Raw genomic sequence first — 16,253 nt, forward strand, 5'->3', positions numbered from 1 at the left:
AAAAAAAAAAAAAAAAAAAAAAAAAAAAAAAAAAAAAAAAAAAAAAAAAAAAAAAAAAAAAAAAAAAAAAAAAAAAAAAAAAAAAAAAAAAAAAAAAAAAAAACCATAGGAGCAAAAATGAAAAAGAAAGGTGAACAAAAGGAATGGCATACCGAATGGTTAAGAAATCCAGCAATAGGAATTAAGCACGTCCTTAGCTTTCCATCAGGGAACATTACTTGCATACTATTTGAGTACCAGAGTTCACAAGCCCATAAGAATTGCTCCCAGGTGTATACCTCCCGTGGAAATATATCAGGATGATCATTACACAATGTGGGAAATAACGAATCATATTGAGTTTGTAAGTGCTGTGACAAAAAAAAAAAGGAAAAAGGATGCGTTACATTTGAAAATAGTCCCACATTTAAGCAAGTGGGAAAGAGAGAAATAAAGTTCAACTGAATGCGAATAGAAACAATCTAAGTAATGCGTAATAACAAAAAATGAAGGGAGCTAAAAGAGTGCAGGATAGGTGGGATTTAAGATATTGAAAAGTTTAAGTGAAAGGAAGTAGAGAAGATCTTGATTGTGCTCAATCTTCCAGTGATTTAGATTATAACTGTCCCTCTAATTGGCGAGGATGGGAGTAGAGTAGCATGTTTATATATTTGGTGGCATTTAAGAGGTTGTATAATAAATAGGGGAATTAGTATATGTGATCGGGTGGGATGGAGTTCCCTTATACATGTACCTTCTTAGTTATTGATTAGTAAATCAATTATTTAAAAAGTGCAATCCCTAGTACACTGGATACATAGAAGAGAAAGCAGCCTACAAGAATGAAATCCAGATCAAGTTCAAGATCTATTTTCTATTGCTATCCCATCTTTTTAAAACCAAATCCATTCCAATGGGGACAGGGCAAGGTGGGGAGCCCACTTAAATAGGCCAAATTACCATTTAGAGATGCTTGGCTCACATTAATATATCCTTTTTCACAACTCTTTTGTCCCTTGAAGTAATCAGAGCCTAAATATTTGAACAAATTAATCTAGTAATAGTGTATTAGAAAGCCTGATAACCTGTTTTGCTTGCACTATCTCTTCCAACAGCATGGTTCCATCCAAAGCCATAATTGCCTCAATGCCAAAGCTCAACCCTGTCACATAGAATCATGAAAAAAAAATCCTGTTAAACCAAAATGATCAGTGTTAGAACATTATTGTTGGCAAATAATTCTTGCATACAAAATGCACAAACATATCTATATGCTTTAACACCATTTTTTGTCAGATCATATACAAACAATATAAACTAGAGAAAAATAAATAAATAAATAAGACTGACATAATTGGACACCATTTTTCCCCCAATTTGATCTATAGAATTCTATAACGTCATCATTATATCATCACTTACTACTATGAAAAACAATGTAGTAATTAGTAATTATGAGTTTGCAAATTGAATGTCACGATGTTTGGACTAAAACCAATGTAAAATTCCATTCAAATGTCAGAGAGGGACCAAAAGGTAATACCATTTGGGATGTACCAACTCCTTATACTCTAAATCCTCCATAATTTTAACTAGCAGGAAACCAGGGTGATGCAGGAAGCGCAAAGAAATAGCATAGAGAATATTTATTTTAATTTACTCATATTGAATTTTGGAGTCAATTGTATTTTTATTTTAGGTATTAGTAGTTAATTAGGGCACCCCTCTTAATTTCATAATTGTTTTGGTTCTTTTATTAAAATAAATTGTATTCTACTTTTTCTACATAAAGTATTTGATTGTTTCATAAGATATGCAAATTAGTGCAAACCCATAATGGGTGAAATAACCAAATGGTGCATGCCTTATATTTAACAGAAAATTTCCAAAAGCTAGGATGATAGCAAAGCATATAATTGCAAAGGAATTATACACCCTATTTACCCATTTCTTCAGGCAACAACTGATGCTAAAAATAATCAAACAACTCCCTAGTTAAAATTTAGTAAAATTATAGAACAAATGGGAATTAAAATAGCATTGACCTTCTTAAAGGTTAAGGTATATATAATTTCTCACTTCCATGCTCCAAAATTTTTATGATTCAGTCAATCTTTTTTGGGCAAAGGAGAGGATATCTTGATCAGGGAGAGAGAATGGAAAAATCCCATGTGACCCAATATATATGACAAGTTCCACATCAAGTTGCACTAATCCTTAGTACACTGCCCATGTGCTTTGGTTCCATGTATGGTTTCTTTTTTCAATGAAGTTTCATTACTTATAAAAAAAAAAAAAAGAGGTTAAAATATTGACCATGGCAGAAATGATTTTACTGAGAATAACTTTTTTTGATGAGTAATAAAATTTTATTTAAGCAAAAGAACTACCTCATGTACACAAGATATACACAAAATGTTATTAAAATTTTACTTTGAATGATGGTCAAATATTATGCATGCTTTAACTTGAAATTTTTTTAAAAAAATATGGGTAAATTTGGTATAAATCTTAGGTTCAAATTTACCAGGACAAATAAGAACAGAATGGAATAAAAAGTAAAAGAAACAAGTGCTTAGTTCAAAGTAAAATTGAAATTTCAAAAAAAAAAAAAAAAAAAAAGAGAAAAAAGTCTTGATCAATCAATTAAAAAAAATACTAATTTTTTCAATAGTATATAAGAAGTAATATTTTCTATTGTTATATAAGAAAAAAAATTATCAATTAAATTAATAGTAAATATGACATTTTATAAAAGTTAACACATCACTCTTACTTTTTTTTTTTTTTTATCCATCCATTTATAAAAAAATGAATAATTATTGATTTTAAATAATTTCTCTATTTATTTTATTTTATATATCACAAAAAAAAAGATTAAATAAATTACTTAAAATGAAACCTTATTGAAGTGAATACATCACAATTATTATATATCTTTCTACATCAATCCATTTTATATAGAAAAACAATAATATTTTTTATTGAGCTATTTAAAATGACACCTTATAAAAATGAAGGCATTGCAATTATTATATTATTCATTTTACTTTTTGTCCCTGATAAAAGAAAACCATCATCTAGAACTTAATCTAAGTTGATATCAACTTGAATTTGTACAGTGTGCATTGGCACCCTTACAATATATTTTATAACATCATAAAGTAATTTGTAAACGATATAAATCCCTTAAGAAATCCTTAGGAATTTCTTGTACATCGGAGGACCCTTCATCATCATATATTTCTGTTATGTTATCTACTAATTGGAATTATTAAGGTTTGAATTTGTGCAGTTGAGGTATTTCAATGGAAGTACTTTTTGCCTTGATTTTTTTTTTTAAAAAGGTTTATGTAGATTGTACAATATTTTTGGTCATGACATTTGGGTATGGATTTGGGTTCATACTTCATATAAAAACAAAATTATATATATGGAAATTGGCTTATGACATTTTAGAATGGTTATCCACAATTAGCCCAATTTTTTTTTTCTTCCCTTCTTCAACCTCTAAAAGGCTTACATCTGGCCCGAATGGGGAACAAGGGGCTTTGATAATTTAAGAAATTGGGCTGACCCAATGCTTCCAAAGCTTTTACAAATGATTTCTTAGCTTGAAAGTTGTAAAAGTTGAATTCTATATTCTTCTTTCCTTCCTCCAAAAAAAAAAAAAAAGGGCTGACCCGTGTTGATCCAAGTCCAGCCCAAACCGGCCCATTTCGAATCCCCTGAACTCTTTTAAGAGTCTCAGGTATCAGTTAAACAAACAAACAAACACTTCCTTCACTTCACTAGCTTGCCGCCCAAACACTCTCTCTCTCTCTCTCTCTCTCTCTCTCTCTAGGTTCTGCTTCAACTCGGGCTTTAATGGAGATTGATAACGTAAGCTCAAACTCTCTTCTATCCTCTGCTTTTAATTCCATTTTCTTGGACTCTAATTTGCTGGGAAACTGTTGGAAAGTCTAAGAAAATGCATAATGTTTTTTCAACTCCAATTTGAGATTTTCCTATTTGAATTCCTTCCAAGATTCCAAATTTCCCTACAATTTTCCCAGGAACCAAGCAGACGATTCTTTATTTTAGCTTTGATACAGTTCTTTAGGTTTTAGGTTTGATATAAATTACATTATGTTTAAAGAATTTATACTTGATCATTCTTTTTGACATTTCATATATATCAATGTCACTTTTTATTGCATCAATTTCTTTTTGATAACTGCATTTCATATAGAATATATAGTTCTGAAGTAGAGAAGTATGAGAAAGAACCATCTTTATGCATCTGTTTGTGTATATGCTCCTGGGCATGAGCATAAACTGCTTAGCCCATCAGGGGTGAATGCTCCTGGATTACCCTGCAACTGGTGGTTTTGGCAGGTGGGTTTAGTTGTCCGTAGTGTTTTACTGGCTAGACGCGAGTCCAGAGGGCTATTCTTTAGAAAGGTTTCTTACATTATACACACCAATTTTTCTTGATTCTTGTTTTAAGTGATTTTTGTAAATTCAAGATTTTAAGCTAATATATAGGTCCATAAGGTAATTGTTTCCATTGTGTCTTTAAACTCCTTTTTGTGATACTTGTTTACAAAATAATTCAAAATTAATTATTTATTGGAATGGAAGAAAGAAAGTAGCATATGAAAGATGATATGAATGCTGACATGTTATATAAACTACTAGTAATCTAATTTCTGTTTTTAAAATTTGTTCTCTTTGTGTGAGTGCATTCGCTCATGTATTCTATGATTGTGGGAATTCCACTTATGTCCTGCAATCACAGCTTATACTGTTTTATTGCTATTTCCATAATGTTGTTGACTTGATTTTTTATGTTGTCAAATGAGTAAGAATCTTAGTATTGATAATGTATTTGTTCATTGCAGCCACCACCATCTGATAAAGCCAAAGAGACTGATGACGACTTTGCAATAGTTCTTGAGCTATCTGAAGATGACCCGCATTTTGATAAAAAGAAGGTAAGAAATGACGTAATTGATTGCCTTCGAGCTCTCTTTTATTCTTCGCTAATTTTTATTGAATAGTTGGTTAATGGTCAGAAATGTGAGGATGAAATATTATGTAATTGAAGGAAATAAATAACTTTAGTAAGTCACTATTTATTGTTTACTCTATTCTATACACTGAAGTGCAGGGGATTGATACTGGACTCCTGTTGCATACCAACTACTAAATTAAAAAAAAAAATTACATTTATAATTTTATACATATGATTGTGTCAAATTCTTTTTAATTGAGATGAATACGAAAGAAAATGTGACTGTAAATACTGACAATAATTGTTCCATTTTTGTTAGCATGAAAATTATGTTCATAAATTTTCATTAGTATGGCAGTTTATTACAGTTATGCTTTAATACTATCTAGTTCTTGGTAAAGAAACCTAATTTCTCTTAATTTAATTGAGTTGTTATGTTGCTACCATTATTCTTATTATTTTCATATCTCGCTGGCAGAAATTACTTCAGAATAAGGGTTTTAACCCCAAGGAACAGTTTTATCTTAAGAGCTCTTCAGGTTCTGATTGGATAAGTACTACCTTGAAAGTAATGCTTCAGATAGCAAGAATCATACAATTAGATGAGGTAAAAATTCCAATTCTTCTCTTTAAACTACTTGGTATTTCAGTGTAGGGACATGCTTGGAGGAAAATGAGAGAGATGGACTGATTTCCCATATGAACAATAGGAAACAAAATAGTTTTTCCACATAGGTTTGATCCCATTTAGGTTCTTGCAAATTTTAGCTTCAATGTTTTCCTGGTTTGTTTTGGCACAAAACTCAAAAGTATAGCATGATAGCCTGATCCCTGGCATTTTATGGATGATTAACTCATGATGATATTTATTATAAAGGGTTCATTGGGATTCAGGTAGAACTTTATTTTGGGGAGGATGATGCTTGTTCATCAGTGGAATATTACAGCCCCAGGAATGAGGTAGAGGCTCTTAATTCAATCCTTTCGCTTCTTGACATTTCAACCTCAAGTGGTATGTGCATGCAAATGANTATTATTTATTGGAATGGAAGAAAGAAAGTAGCATATGAAAGATGATATGAATGCTGACATGTTATATAAACTACTAGTAATCTAATTTCTGTTTTTAAAATTTGTTCTCTTTGTGTGAGTGCATTCGCTCATGTATTCTATGATTGTGGGAATTCCACTTATGTCCTGCAATCACAGCTTATACTGTTTTATTGCTATTTCCATAATGTTGTTGACTTGATTTTTTATGTTGTCAAATGAGTAAGAATCTTAGTATTGATAATGTATTTGTTCATTGCAGCCACCACCATCTGATAAAGCCAAAGAGACTGATGACGACTTTGCAATAGTTCTTGAGCTATCTGAAGATGACCCGCATTTTGATAAAAAGAAGGTAAGAAATGACGTAATTGATTGCCTTCGAGCTCTCTTTTATTCTTCGCTAATTTTTATTGAATAGTTGGTTAATGGTCAGAAATGTGAGGATGAAATATTATGTAATTGAAGGAAATAAATAACTTTAGTAAGTCACTATTTATTGTTTACTCTATTCTATACACTGAAGTGCAGGGGATTGATACTGGACTCCTGTTGCATACCAACTACTAAATTAAAAAAAAATTACATTTATAATTTTATACATATGATTGTGTCAAATTCTTTTTAATTGAGATGAATACGAAAGAAATGTGACTGTAAATACTGACAATAATTGTTCCATTTTTGTTAGCATGAAAATTATGTTCATAAATTTTCATTAGTATGGCAGTTTATTACAGTTATGCTTTAATACTATCTAGTTCTTGGTAAAGAAACCTAATTTCTCTAATTTAATTGAGTTGTTATGTTGCTACCATTATTCTTATTATTTTCAATCTCTGGCAGAAATTACTTCAGAATAAGGGTTTTAACCCCAAGGAACAGTTTTATCTTAAGAGCTCTTCAGGTCTGATTGGATAAGTACTACCTTGAAAGTAATGCTTCAGATAGCAAGAATCATACAATTAGATGAGGTAAAAATTCCAATTCTTCTCTTTAAACTACTTGGTATTTCAGTGTAGGGACATGCTTGGAGGAAAATGAGAGAGATGGACTGATTTCCCATATGAACAATAGGAAACAAAATAGTTTTTCCACATAGGTTTGATCCCATTTAGGTTCTTGCAAATTTTAGCTTCAATGTTTTCCTGGTTTGTTTTGGCACAAAACTCAAAAGTATAGCATGATAGCCTGATCCCTGGCATTTTATGGATGATTAACTCATGATGATATTTATTATAAAGGGTTCATTGGGATTCAGGTAGAACTTTATTTTGGGGAGGATGATGCTTGTTCATCAGTGGAATATTACAGCCCCAGGAATGAGGTAGAGGCTCTTAATTCAATCCTTTCGCTTCTTGACATTTCACCTCAAGTGGTATGTGCATGCAAATGAATGTCCTGCAAGAACTTCGGGAAGCAATTATTGGTATGATCCGTGACTTTGGGGACAAAAACAGTGTGAAGACTACAATTTTAGAAAACCACAGCGTGTAAAGAAGGTGTTTGTTGCAATGGGGTGAAAACAATGGCATAAGGACAAGGTTGCAGATAGCTTGTAAGTCTTCACAATTATGACTGCTGCTGTTCTTTTTTCTTGCTTATTAGGCATGTAAAATTTGCCCCCTTTTCTTGGTGTCAGAGGATTTTTCCTTTTTCTTTGAGGTGGAGTTGGGAACTCAGGGGGGTGGGAACACTATTTCTTTACAATTTTGCAAAGCTATGTATAGAAAAAGGAACCTAGTCTTTATTGTATTGTGCTTCATTCATCATGTAGATGTCGAAGGTGCTGGTAGAGGAGCCATAGCAAGAGAAAATCTAAATGTTGGAGAATTGCTGTGGAGATCCCTGTATCTACTGTCATTTCTGAGGAGCTAATCCGTGAATCCAACATGGTACATTTCAGCTTCCATAAATGATTCCTACTTTGTGTTTGAACTTCTATGAGAGATAAGGAAATGAAAGTTAAATGAAATGAATCTTCATTTGTGTGGGAACATGGATCACATATCTAAAAAACTTGTCACACAGAAAACAATAGATGGGTGATGATTAGTAAGAAAAATGTATTCTTGCCTACATGAATTTCTAATTATCCCTGCAATATGTAGAGAAAATTCCTTCGGTCGTTTATGTTTCACAAAATGAGCTATGTGGAGGTAAAAGGAAGCCATTTCTAAGTAAACAACTAAACTGATCACTAGGAAATATTCAGAAAACTATTAATTCAGTTAAACAAACTTACATAACATATAAGAGAAGGGTTAAGTGTAATTCCTCACCAGTCACCATGTGTGGATAAAAAAATCTGCTCACTCTGTGCATCAAAGACACGGTTTGAGGTGCCCATGAGAGACATGGTTATAAGGTGTCTATGCCAATGGTTAATGGTAGTAGATTAGCATTAAGATGGATTTTGGAACCAGGTATCAGGTACTATGCCAATGCTGCTTTACCTTCACACAAGGTGTCATTTCAGTTTTTTAGGCCCTTCTCATCTCTATGCTTCTGTTTCTACATTGTCAAGTTGGATAATCTCTATAGTGGAGTACATGGTTTATGTTTGGGTGTAAAATGGGGGGATCATAGGTTCAAATCTTTCCCTGCAATAAAAATTGCACATGATGCTTTGTTTTCCATTCATGCTGATGGTCAATTACATTTAGAGAGGGCACTCTTACATAATCAGTAATTTGAATCTGCACAGCCTATGTGGAAGTAAAGTGGGTCATTATGACTTACTATTTTTTCTTTTTATTGCAGTTTCATATATTAGAAAAGATTGATGGCATCTCTTCTGAGACAATGTTATTGTTGTGGAGCATGAGGGAAAAGCACAATTGTAATTCGAAATTCAAGATTTACTTCAATACCCTTCCAGAAGAATTCAATACAGGTACTCTCACTTTTTGTCACCTGCTTTGTCGATGATATCTACTCTGTTATTTTGTGTGCATAACAAGGAAGTATTATTGTAATTTGATGTCTTATTACTTGTGAAGATTAAATGATTCAACTATTAGCAAGAACTTGATGTTAGGTTAGAACGTTTTGCAATCTTTTTTATGGTCAGTGAATGCTCTTTCTTTGCAAGCTGAAAAATTATCCATTAGGGTTTGAAAATTTTTGCTGGCCTGTTTATTATCATATGTTTGACATAGTTCGATAATTTTCTTGATCCTTTCTACATGGTGTAGCCTTTTTGCAATAAAACATATTGTACTTATCAAAAATGTTGCTGGTAAGATAGTAAGTATGAACTTGCAATAAAATATTATATTCTAAATATCTAACTTTGAAATGATGTAACATGTTAGTAATCATTCAGCTGGGTTCCATCACGACCATTCTGAACGGCTAAAACAAGCAGTTCTTATTTAATAGAGGCATCTATATAATATTTAAAAATTAAAGCGAAGCATTTTGGTCTATTTTGGTTCATTTGGTCAACCTCGGTCTACTTTAGTCCATTTAGTTCATTTTGGTTCTCCTCGATCATTTCGGTTCGTTTCGGTTTCCGTCTTCTTCAGTCTATTTCGGTTTGCTTTGGTCCATTTCGGTCATTTTGGTTCACTTTTATCCATTTCGATCCTATTCGGTCCATTCGTTTCACTTAGGCCAGTTCAATCCATTTCGGTCGACTTGGTTCATTTTGGTACATCCATCCACTTTTTTTTTTTTAATACAAGATAGAAATTCTACTTTAGTCTAATCTAAGTGTACATGTGTGTGAAAACTTCCTCCTGAATATTTGAACCCCGGCCCTTGCCCCCCACACCCCACAAGTATTTATACTTGTAGAGTGACCATCGCACCAAGGGTGTGCGGCGGTGTACATCCATCCACTTTAATGCTTTGGGATGAGAAGTTTATGTAGAATTGTAAGGAGTATTATAATAAATTCCAACTACACATTACATTATTTATAAAATATCTCACCTTATGTAATAATTGAATGTAAAATGCATTATGTTTCCTTTAAAAAAAGAACTTACAAAATTTAAAACACTTTCAACTAAAAAATATAGATAGCCTAATTTAGAAAATTTAATATATTTATATCAACTATACTTTGTTAGAAAATAATCATATCATTTTAAAAATGACTTAAGACTAACACATATAAATCACATCTACTATTTCCATTTTTTACTTTACAAACAAAAACAAATCATCAAATTTTTCTGCTGGTGATAGTATATTTGAATAATTTATATTTTTCATCTTCCTATTTTTTTTTCCTAATTAAACAAAAATAAAAAAGTTATATTTATTATATTCTTCCGGTTGACTATCTTCTATAGCAAACACAAATGGTAAAAAGGAAAACCAAAATCTTTTTATTCTACAATTTTGTATCCTCCTACGAAAATTGTGAGTTTTGGTGTGAAGATGGAGGTTTTGGCCATTTTAAGGACCCGGGTGGACTCTGAGAAATAAAAGCCTAGGGAATATAAAACAAATTAGGCTGGATTTGAGTTATGAGTCTATGATCACTCTTTGTATTTTTTCGGTGAATTTGAAAGGTGATTTCGCCTAGGGGGTTCATTGTCAACTCCTATCAGCGTTTGTTTTGATAGGAAGTGTCGAAAATCAAAATCGATCTTTTAATTTCAAGCATGAATAAAACTAGTACTCTAGGAACTAGGGTTTGGAGAATTGGAGTACTGAAGTAGGGGGAGTCTATTATTTTTCATGATTCTTGAAAACTGAATCTGCTTAAGGATCCAGGAGATCATGATCATGTTAGTCTTAAAAGTCTAACCCTAAAGATCACGTGCTAATGTACTAAAAGGGGCTGCTAGATATATAATCCAACTAATGACAAATTGGTGGGGAGAAACAAGACGAAAGGAAATTTTATAGATAGGCTAGAATTTTAATTTATGATATTAATTATATGATGATTGCTTTTTATTAGGTTAAAACATCAATTGATTTTTGGTATAGACAATATTCAAACTTTAGAACTCTTATTTAATAACAAAAAACTTTATTAGTTAAATTAATTGGAACTTATGAAAAAAATAAGTTCTCTAAGAGGTCACATTACAAAAGAATGGAAATTTAAAATAATAATAAAATATCCTAGAGTTTGTTATCCATAAATTAAACCCTGAATTTTTTTTTTTAAATTTCGTTTTTTGTCATTTTAAAACCTAAATCTTATAACTCATAAGAATTTAAATATTTCATTTATATTTGTTAAAAACTGCTAGCTAATGGAGCAATCTATATATTGTAAGGGAAATTTTCCATTAGCACATATTACATTAAAACGATACCATTTGCTGTGAATGGTTGTTTTCTTTTCCACACTAGAGAGAGAACAATGGTTTTTAGTAGATATATAGACATGATATTTAACTTGTCATGATTTATAAACTCAAGGTTTAAAATGAAAATAAATAAATAAAAAGAACCAAATTTTAGGAATTTCACCATGAATGTTTTATAATAATATACCAACTCAATGGCGTCTACCTAACCGAAACGACATAACAATAGCATTTTGCTTTTGTATGCAAGAATTGCTTTTTTTTTTATTTTAATGATAGTTTACCAAAACACCAATCAATTTTTTGTGTAGATGAAGATTGAACACTAAATTTCTTATTCGGGAATAAAAAACTTTACCAGTTGAGTTAACTAGAACTCACACAAAAATTCTTGTTTTGATTGAATTGTTTTACCATGAGTTTTTAGAGTATCAATTTATATAATAAAGTACATTACTTTAAGAAGGTTCATATGTAAGGCATATCCGATAAGAGAGATAAACAATAATTATGCTTAAGATTTAGTGTTAGTTTGGATACAGCGTCTGGCGTCTACATTTGCGTTTGTGCATTTTTTAGTGAGTCTCGTGCACTGTTTACAAGACCCGCAAGTGCTTTATTTAGCAAAAAAACTTTAAAACTTGATCTCACGGTACTATTCACATATTTAAAAATTATTTTACTACAGTATTTTCAGTTTTCAACAATAAGTGATATCCAAACAAATACTTAGTAAAATATAAATTGATTATTCCTACTTTGCAACACAAGTACTTCCCAAAAACAAAAATTATTGCTAAAACATACAGAGTTCCCACAACTTGGGAGTTTTTGGAACTTTATTTTTTAAAATTTGGAGAAAACAAAAGAGAATATACATAATACAGATGCTTCAAGATATGCTTGCAATTATGGTTCATCCATTTGCTAATTGGACTAAAGAATCCAATCTTTGACAGCTTGATCAAATTCATAGCCATCGCTCGTTGTATTCAATGTATTGCACCTTTTTGGTCTTCAGATACTTGGCCTTTTTTTGACGATGAGAAAATTAATGGTCAACCTTCGTTATAACACGTAAGTATCAGATTCTTGTTTTTTTGTTTATTGAATGAGCAATCATATTGTAGAGAAGGCATGCCCTTTGGATCTCAATCCTGCTGAAGACTTGAAAACGAATTATACTTTTATTCGATTTTTGTTTTTGATAATTTGATTATTACAAGAAGTGAGGGAGGGAAATTAGACTTATGTTTTTATAAAAAAGACCAAATAATGTCATTGAGTTACAACGCTTAAGTTCTTGAACACAATCCCATAGAAAAGAAAAAAGAAAAAAGGGTCCTTGAACACAAAATACACTCATAATATTACGGAATTTAAAACAACATGGTACTAGATGCAGATTTAAATTTGCAATATTTAATATTAATTATGAAATTAACCATGAAATAGATCCATTTATATATGACAGTTTAGACCCTGTGTTCTAATTACTCTTAACACCAATTGAAAATTTTATTTTTGAAGCCAAACAATTTATGCTGTGGAACAAAAAGATTAATTCAAAAAGTTTATGCATACACCAAATCTTAAGCAATGAAATAAAAAGCAATAAAACACAAGACATGGCAACAAAGTGAAAAAAAAAAGTAATAATAATAATAATAATAAATCAATCGAAAAACCACTCTAGAGACACAAAAAATCACGTAGAAAATTCACTTAGTAAAAACACTTGCAATGATCTTCTTGCAAGACCCTTTAACAAGCTAGGCTTTTTATTGTAACCTTTGCAAACATTCCATTTGCTTTCCTACCTCAGTAGCTCAAAACCAATGAAATCTTCCCAAGCAAACTTCTTACACAATCTCATCGTTTGCTTAAACTAGAACCTTAGGCACTCCAAGGAATCTCCTTAAAGATTCAATGGTAATAAACCTCTCTGTAAAATAACTATGTGGTTTCAAACTCTCAAGACACTTTTTTTTTGGAATCACAAGATGTGTGGGTCAAGAAGAAGTTTTTTATGAAGTACAAAGAGAAAAGGTTTGAGATTTTCTCTCTGAGTAGCATAGAGTGTAACCATTTTTTCTCTATTGAAAAATTATGCAAAAGCAAGGTTTATGTAAGTGTACAAATAGACCACCGCACACCCTTGGTGCGATGGTCACTCCACAAGTATAAGTTCTTGTGAGGTGTGGGGGATAAGGGCCGGAGTTCAAGTTTCCAGAAGGGAGCTTTACACACATATACACTTAGATTAGGTTAGAGTAGAATTTTTATTTTGTAAAAAAAAAAAAAAAATGTACAAATTTAGTTCTAAAAGACAGACAAAAACCTAGTCAAAGAGGGAATTGAAAAACAAATTTTTGCAATCTCGCTTGAGAAAGCCTTGAGCGAGTTGCTCTATTTGCTTGAGTGAGATTTTCCTTCTGTTGAGTGAGCTTATTCAGTTAGAACTTCTTTGAAAATCTTCTAAGCAGATTTTACCTAACTATTACATTGAATGCAATACATTAACACTTGGAAATTCCATTATAAACAAGGTCAAGGAATGGGCCTACAAAAATCATAACAATTTCTCATGGAGATTTAAAAAAAAAAAAAATGCCAGTTCCTCCCTTTAAAAAGATGAAGATGTTTAATTCAAGAAATTAGAGGGAAATTGTTACAAATTCTTGATTAGGCCCATGATCCTGCCTGAATTTGAGACAGATTGTTTTGAAATTAACCTAAACTTGACCAAGATAATAAACCTTATAGTTCTGTATAATTGCATACCATATAATCATATTAGAACTTAATGCAGAAGAATCATAATATAACCTTTTTTTTTTTTTTATATATAGGAATCATACTATAACCTTTTATTGTTCATATTAATCATTTTAAAATTTGAACTAGCATAGGCTTCTCCTAGATTTCATATCATTTGCTTTCCAATAATTTCTTCACTAATAATAATAAGAGCAAACAGGGCCTCAATTTGTGTGTTTTCAATAGGTAAAAGATGGAATAAAAGATTGGATTCTTATTTGGAAATTTTCTGCAAAGAAAGGTGACAATTTTTCCTAGCTTGCTTATCAAAGGATTTATATTTTAGTATCAATAAACTTTAGACCATCATATGCACTTGAAATTGCTGATAATTATTGATTTACCAACTGGTCTAAGATCCTCAGGACCTTAAGTATGAAACAACTGCAAGTAAGCCACACCATTGAAATTATTCTCTCTTTAAATTGGTACTACGGCAATGAGCACCATTGGACTTCTTGTTGGAAGAGCATGCCAAAATTTTGCTATATGTTGTTTGTGGGACATGTGACATGCCTTAGTGGGGAACCGTAGGAATAAAAATCTTTTTTATTGATCTTGAAGCAAGATTGCAAAGGAATTGCATTGTTTGTTGCTTAGTATGGATTGTGATGTGTGGGATTGGATTCAATGGATTGTGATATGTGGGATTGGATTCAATGGATTGTACCTCTCGAAATAGAGAGGTTCTATCTTTCTCTGCATATTATGGGTATTTCTACTAGGACTAAAAACCATTGATTCAAAGAAAAAAAAAAGGAAAATACTTTGCTCAAGGTATAGCGAAAGGAATGGGATTTTTGTCTAATGTACTTATTCACTGAACATAAGCCGTGTCCTATGCCAAAATCAACAGGATTTGCATATTCTCTTTTTGCTTTTGCTTTTCCCACGAATTTTTGAGTTCACTATAACATAATTGGAGTAGAGCAACTCCTAGTTAAGACCCATTTGTGTGGTTCTGTGTATATGTCTAATCTATTAAGTTAAGACCCTTTTGTGTGGTTGTGTGTACGTGTGTCTAATCTATCGTGTGTCTAATCTATCGATAAGATATGAATAGAGACCCATTCCAATGTCAACTATTACCCAAGGCCACTTCTAACAATGCATGGTGATTTTTACTTTTGAGTGACAAATTGTCTCCAATCAGGTCTTCAATGCTATGATGGTAAAAATATTCTTCTGTAGCAAGATGAGTGGCAAGCATATTTTACATGTTCCTAATGATAAAGCCATCTTCCTAGCACACCTATTTGGATGGTCACCAAGTCATTTTTACTTTGAGTGACAAATCATCCTTTGCGAAAGTGTTGTGTTGGGGAGGATTGCCTAGTTTGGCATTTCGCACAAAGGGCAGAGGCTTTATCATGGCTGAGGGCAACGGCTCATCATTTTTATCTCAAGCAACTAAGAACTCCAACATGGTGGCAATGGAATTGGTTATGGCAATCAACCCAACTTGTCTCTCTTTTTTTTTTCCATTGGAAATGCACACATAACTGACTCCCTTTCCCACACCAGCCTTTGTCATAATAGAGTCGGGCATCGGAGCATGACCTAGGCTACCCGGACCTGATGTGGTGAACCAAAGACCCTTATACAATTACTCATGTTACTGTGTTTCAATGATAGAAGTGGAAGTTATGATAAAAATGGAAAGTTTGTATACTAATTACAACTGTGTTACGATGTTATTTTTTAACCTGACATATTTAATGTCACATCTTACAACTACATATAACTCATTCTTTTGTGATTGTCGGTAAGATATTACTTTTAAACTCTCATCATAGCTCAATCTTTTACTTTTTGCAATTTCTAAGATGCTTCTTATCTTTTTATAAGCAGTTTGCGTGTCAAATTTTGATTTTATAACTAAACTCTTAAGGCAATGTGAAATCGAATATAAGCGTTTAAGAGGACTTGCCCCGTTTGGTACATTCACTTAAACACATGTTTTCAGTTTTTAAACAATATTACATCACACACTTTTCCATTCACACATATTTCCAAACACATATTTTCAGTTTATAATTATAAGTGCATGTACCAAACACCTCCGAATTGAAAGCTACCATTTTCTTTTTTTTGGATATGAGAAAGCTTTTAACAATTTGAACTTGCGT

The 16,253-nt window shown here is 31.8% G+C and overlaps 1 protein-coding gene and 2 long non-coding RNA genes across 3 annotated transcripts; all 3 read left to right on the forward strand.

Annotated features, from left to right (window-relative positions):
• The first annotated feature begins 3,753 nt into the window (after positions 1 to 3,753).
• Positions 3,754 to 6,052, forward strand: LOC136062286 (uncharacterized). The gene is made up of 4 exons (XM_065761151.1): positions 3,754 to 3,861; positions 4,863 to 4,955; positions 5,454 to 5,582; positions 5,870 to 6,052. The coding sequence occupies exons 1-4, from the start codon at positions 3,847 to 3,849 to the stop codon at positions 6,050 to 6,052; spliced, it is 420 nt and encodes a 139-aa protein (XP_065617223.1). The 5' UTR covers positions 3,754 to 3,846.
• Positions 6,053 to 6,285: 233 nt separating this feature from the next.
• Positions 6,286 to 7,510, forward strand: LOC136062290 (uncharacterized). The gene is made up of 3 exons (XR_010624071.1): positions 6,286 to 6,380; positions 6,872 to 6,999; positions 7,287 to 7,510. It is a non-coding gene; the product is annotated as an uncharacterized LOC136062290 (long non-coding RNA).
• Positions 7,511 to 7,526: 16 nt separating this feature from the next.
• Positions 7,527 to 8,942, forward strand: LOC136062291 (uncharacterized). Its single transcript, XR_010624072.1, has 3 exons — positions 7,527 to 7,583; positions 7,803 to 7,920; positions 8,789 to 8,942. It is a non-coding gene; the product is annotated as an uncharacterized LOC136062291 (long non-coding RNA).
• The last annotated feature ends 7,311 nt before the right edge of the window (positions 8,943 to 16,253 follow it).

This window comes from Quercus suber, unplaced genomic scaffold (genome assembly GCF_002906115.3).
Source record: "Quercus suber isolate HL8 unplaced genomic scaffold, Cork oak 2.0 scaffold_399, whole genome shotgun sequence".
Classification (NCBI taxonomy): Eukaryota; Viridiplantae; Streptophyta; class Magnoliopsida; order Fagales; family Fagaceae; genus Quercus; species Quercus suber.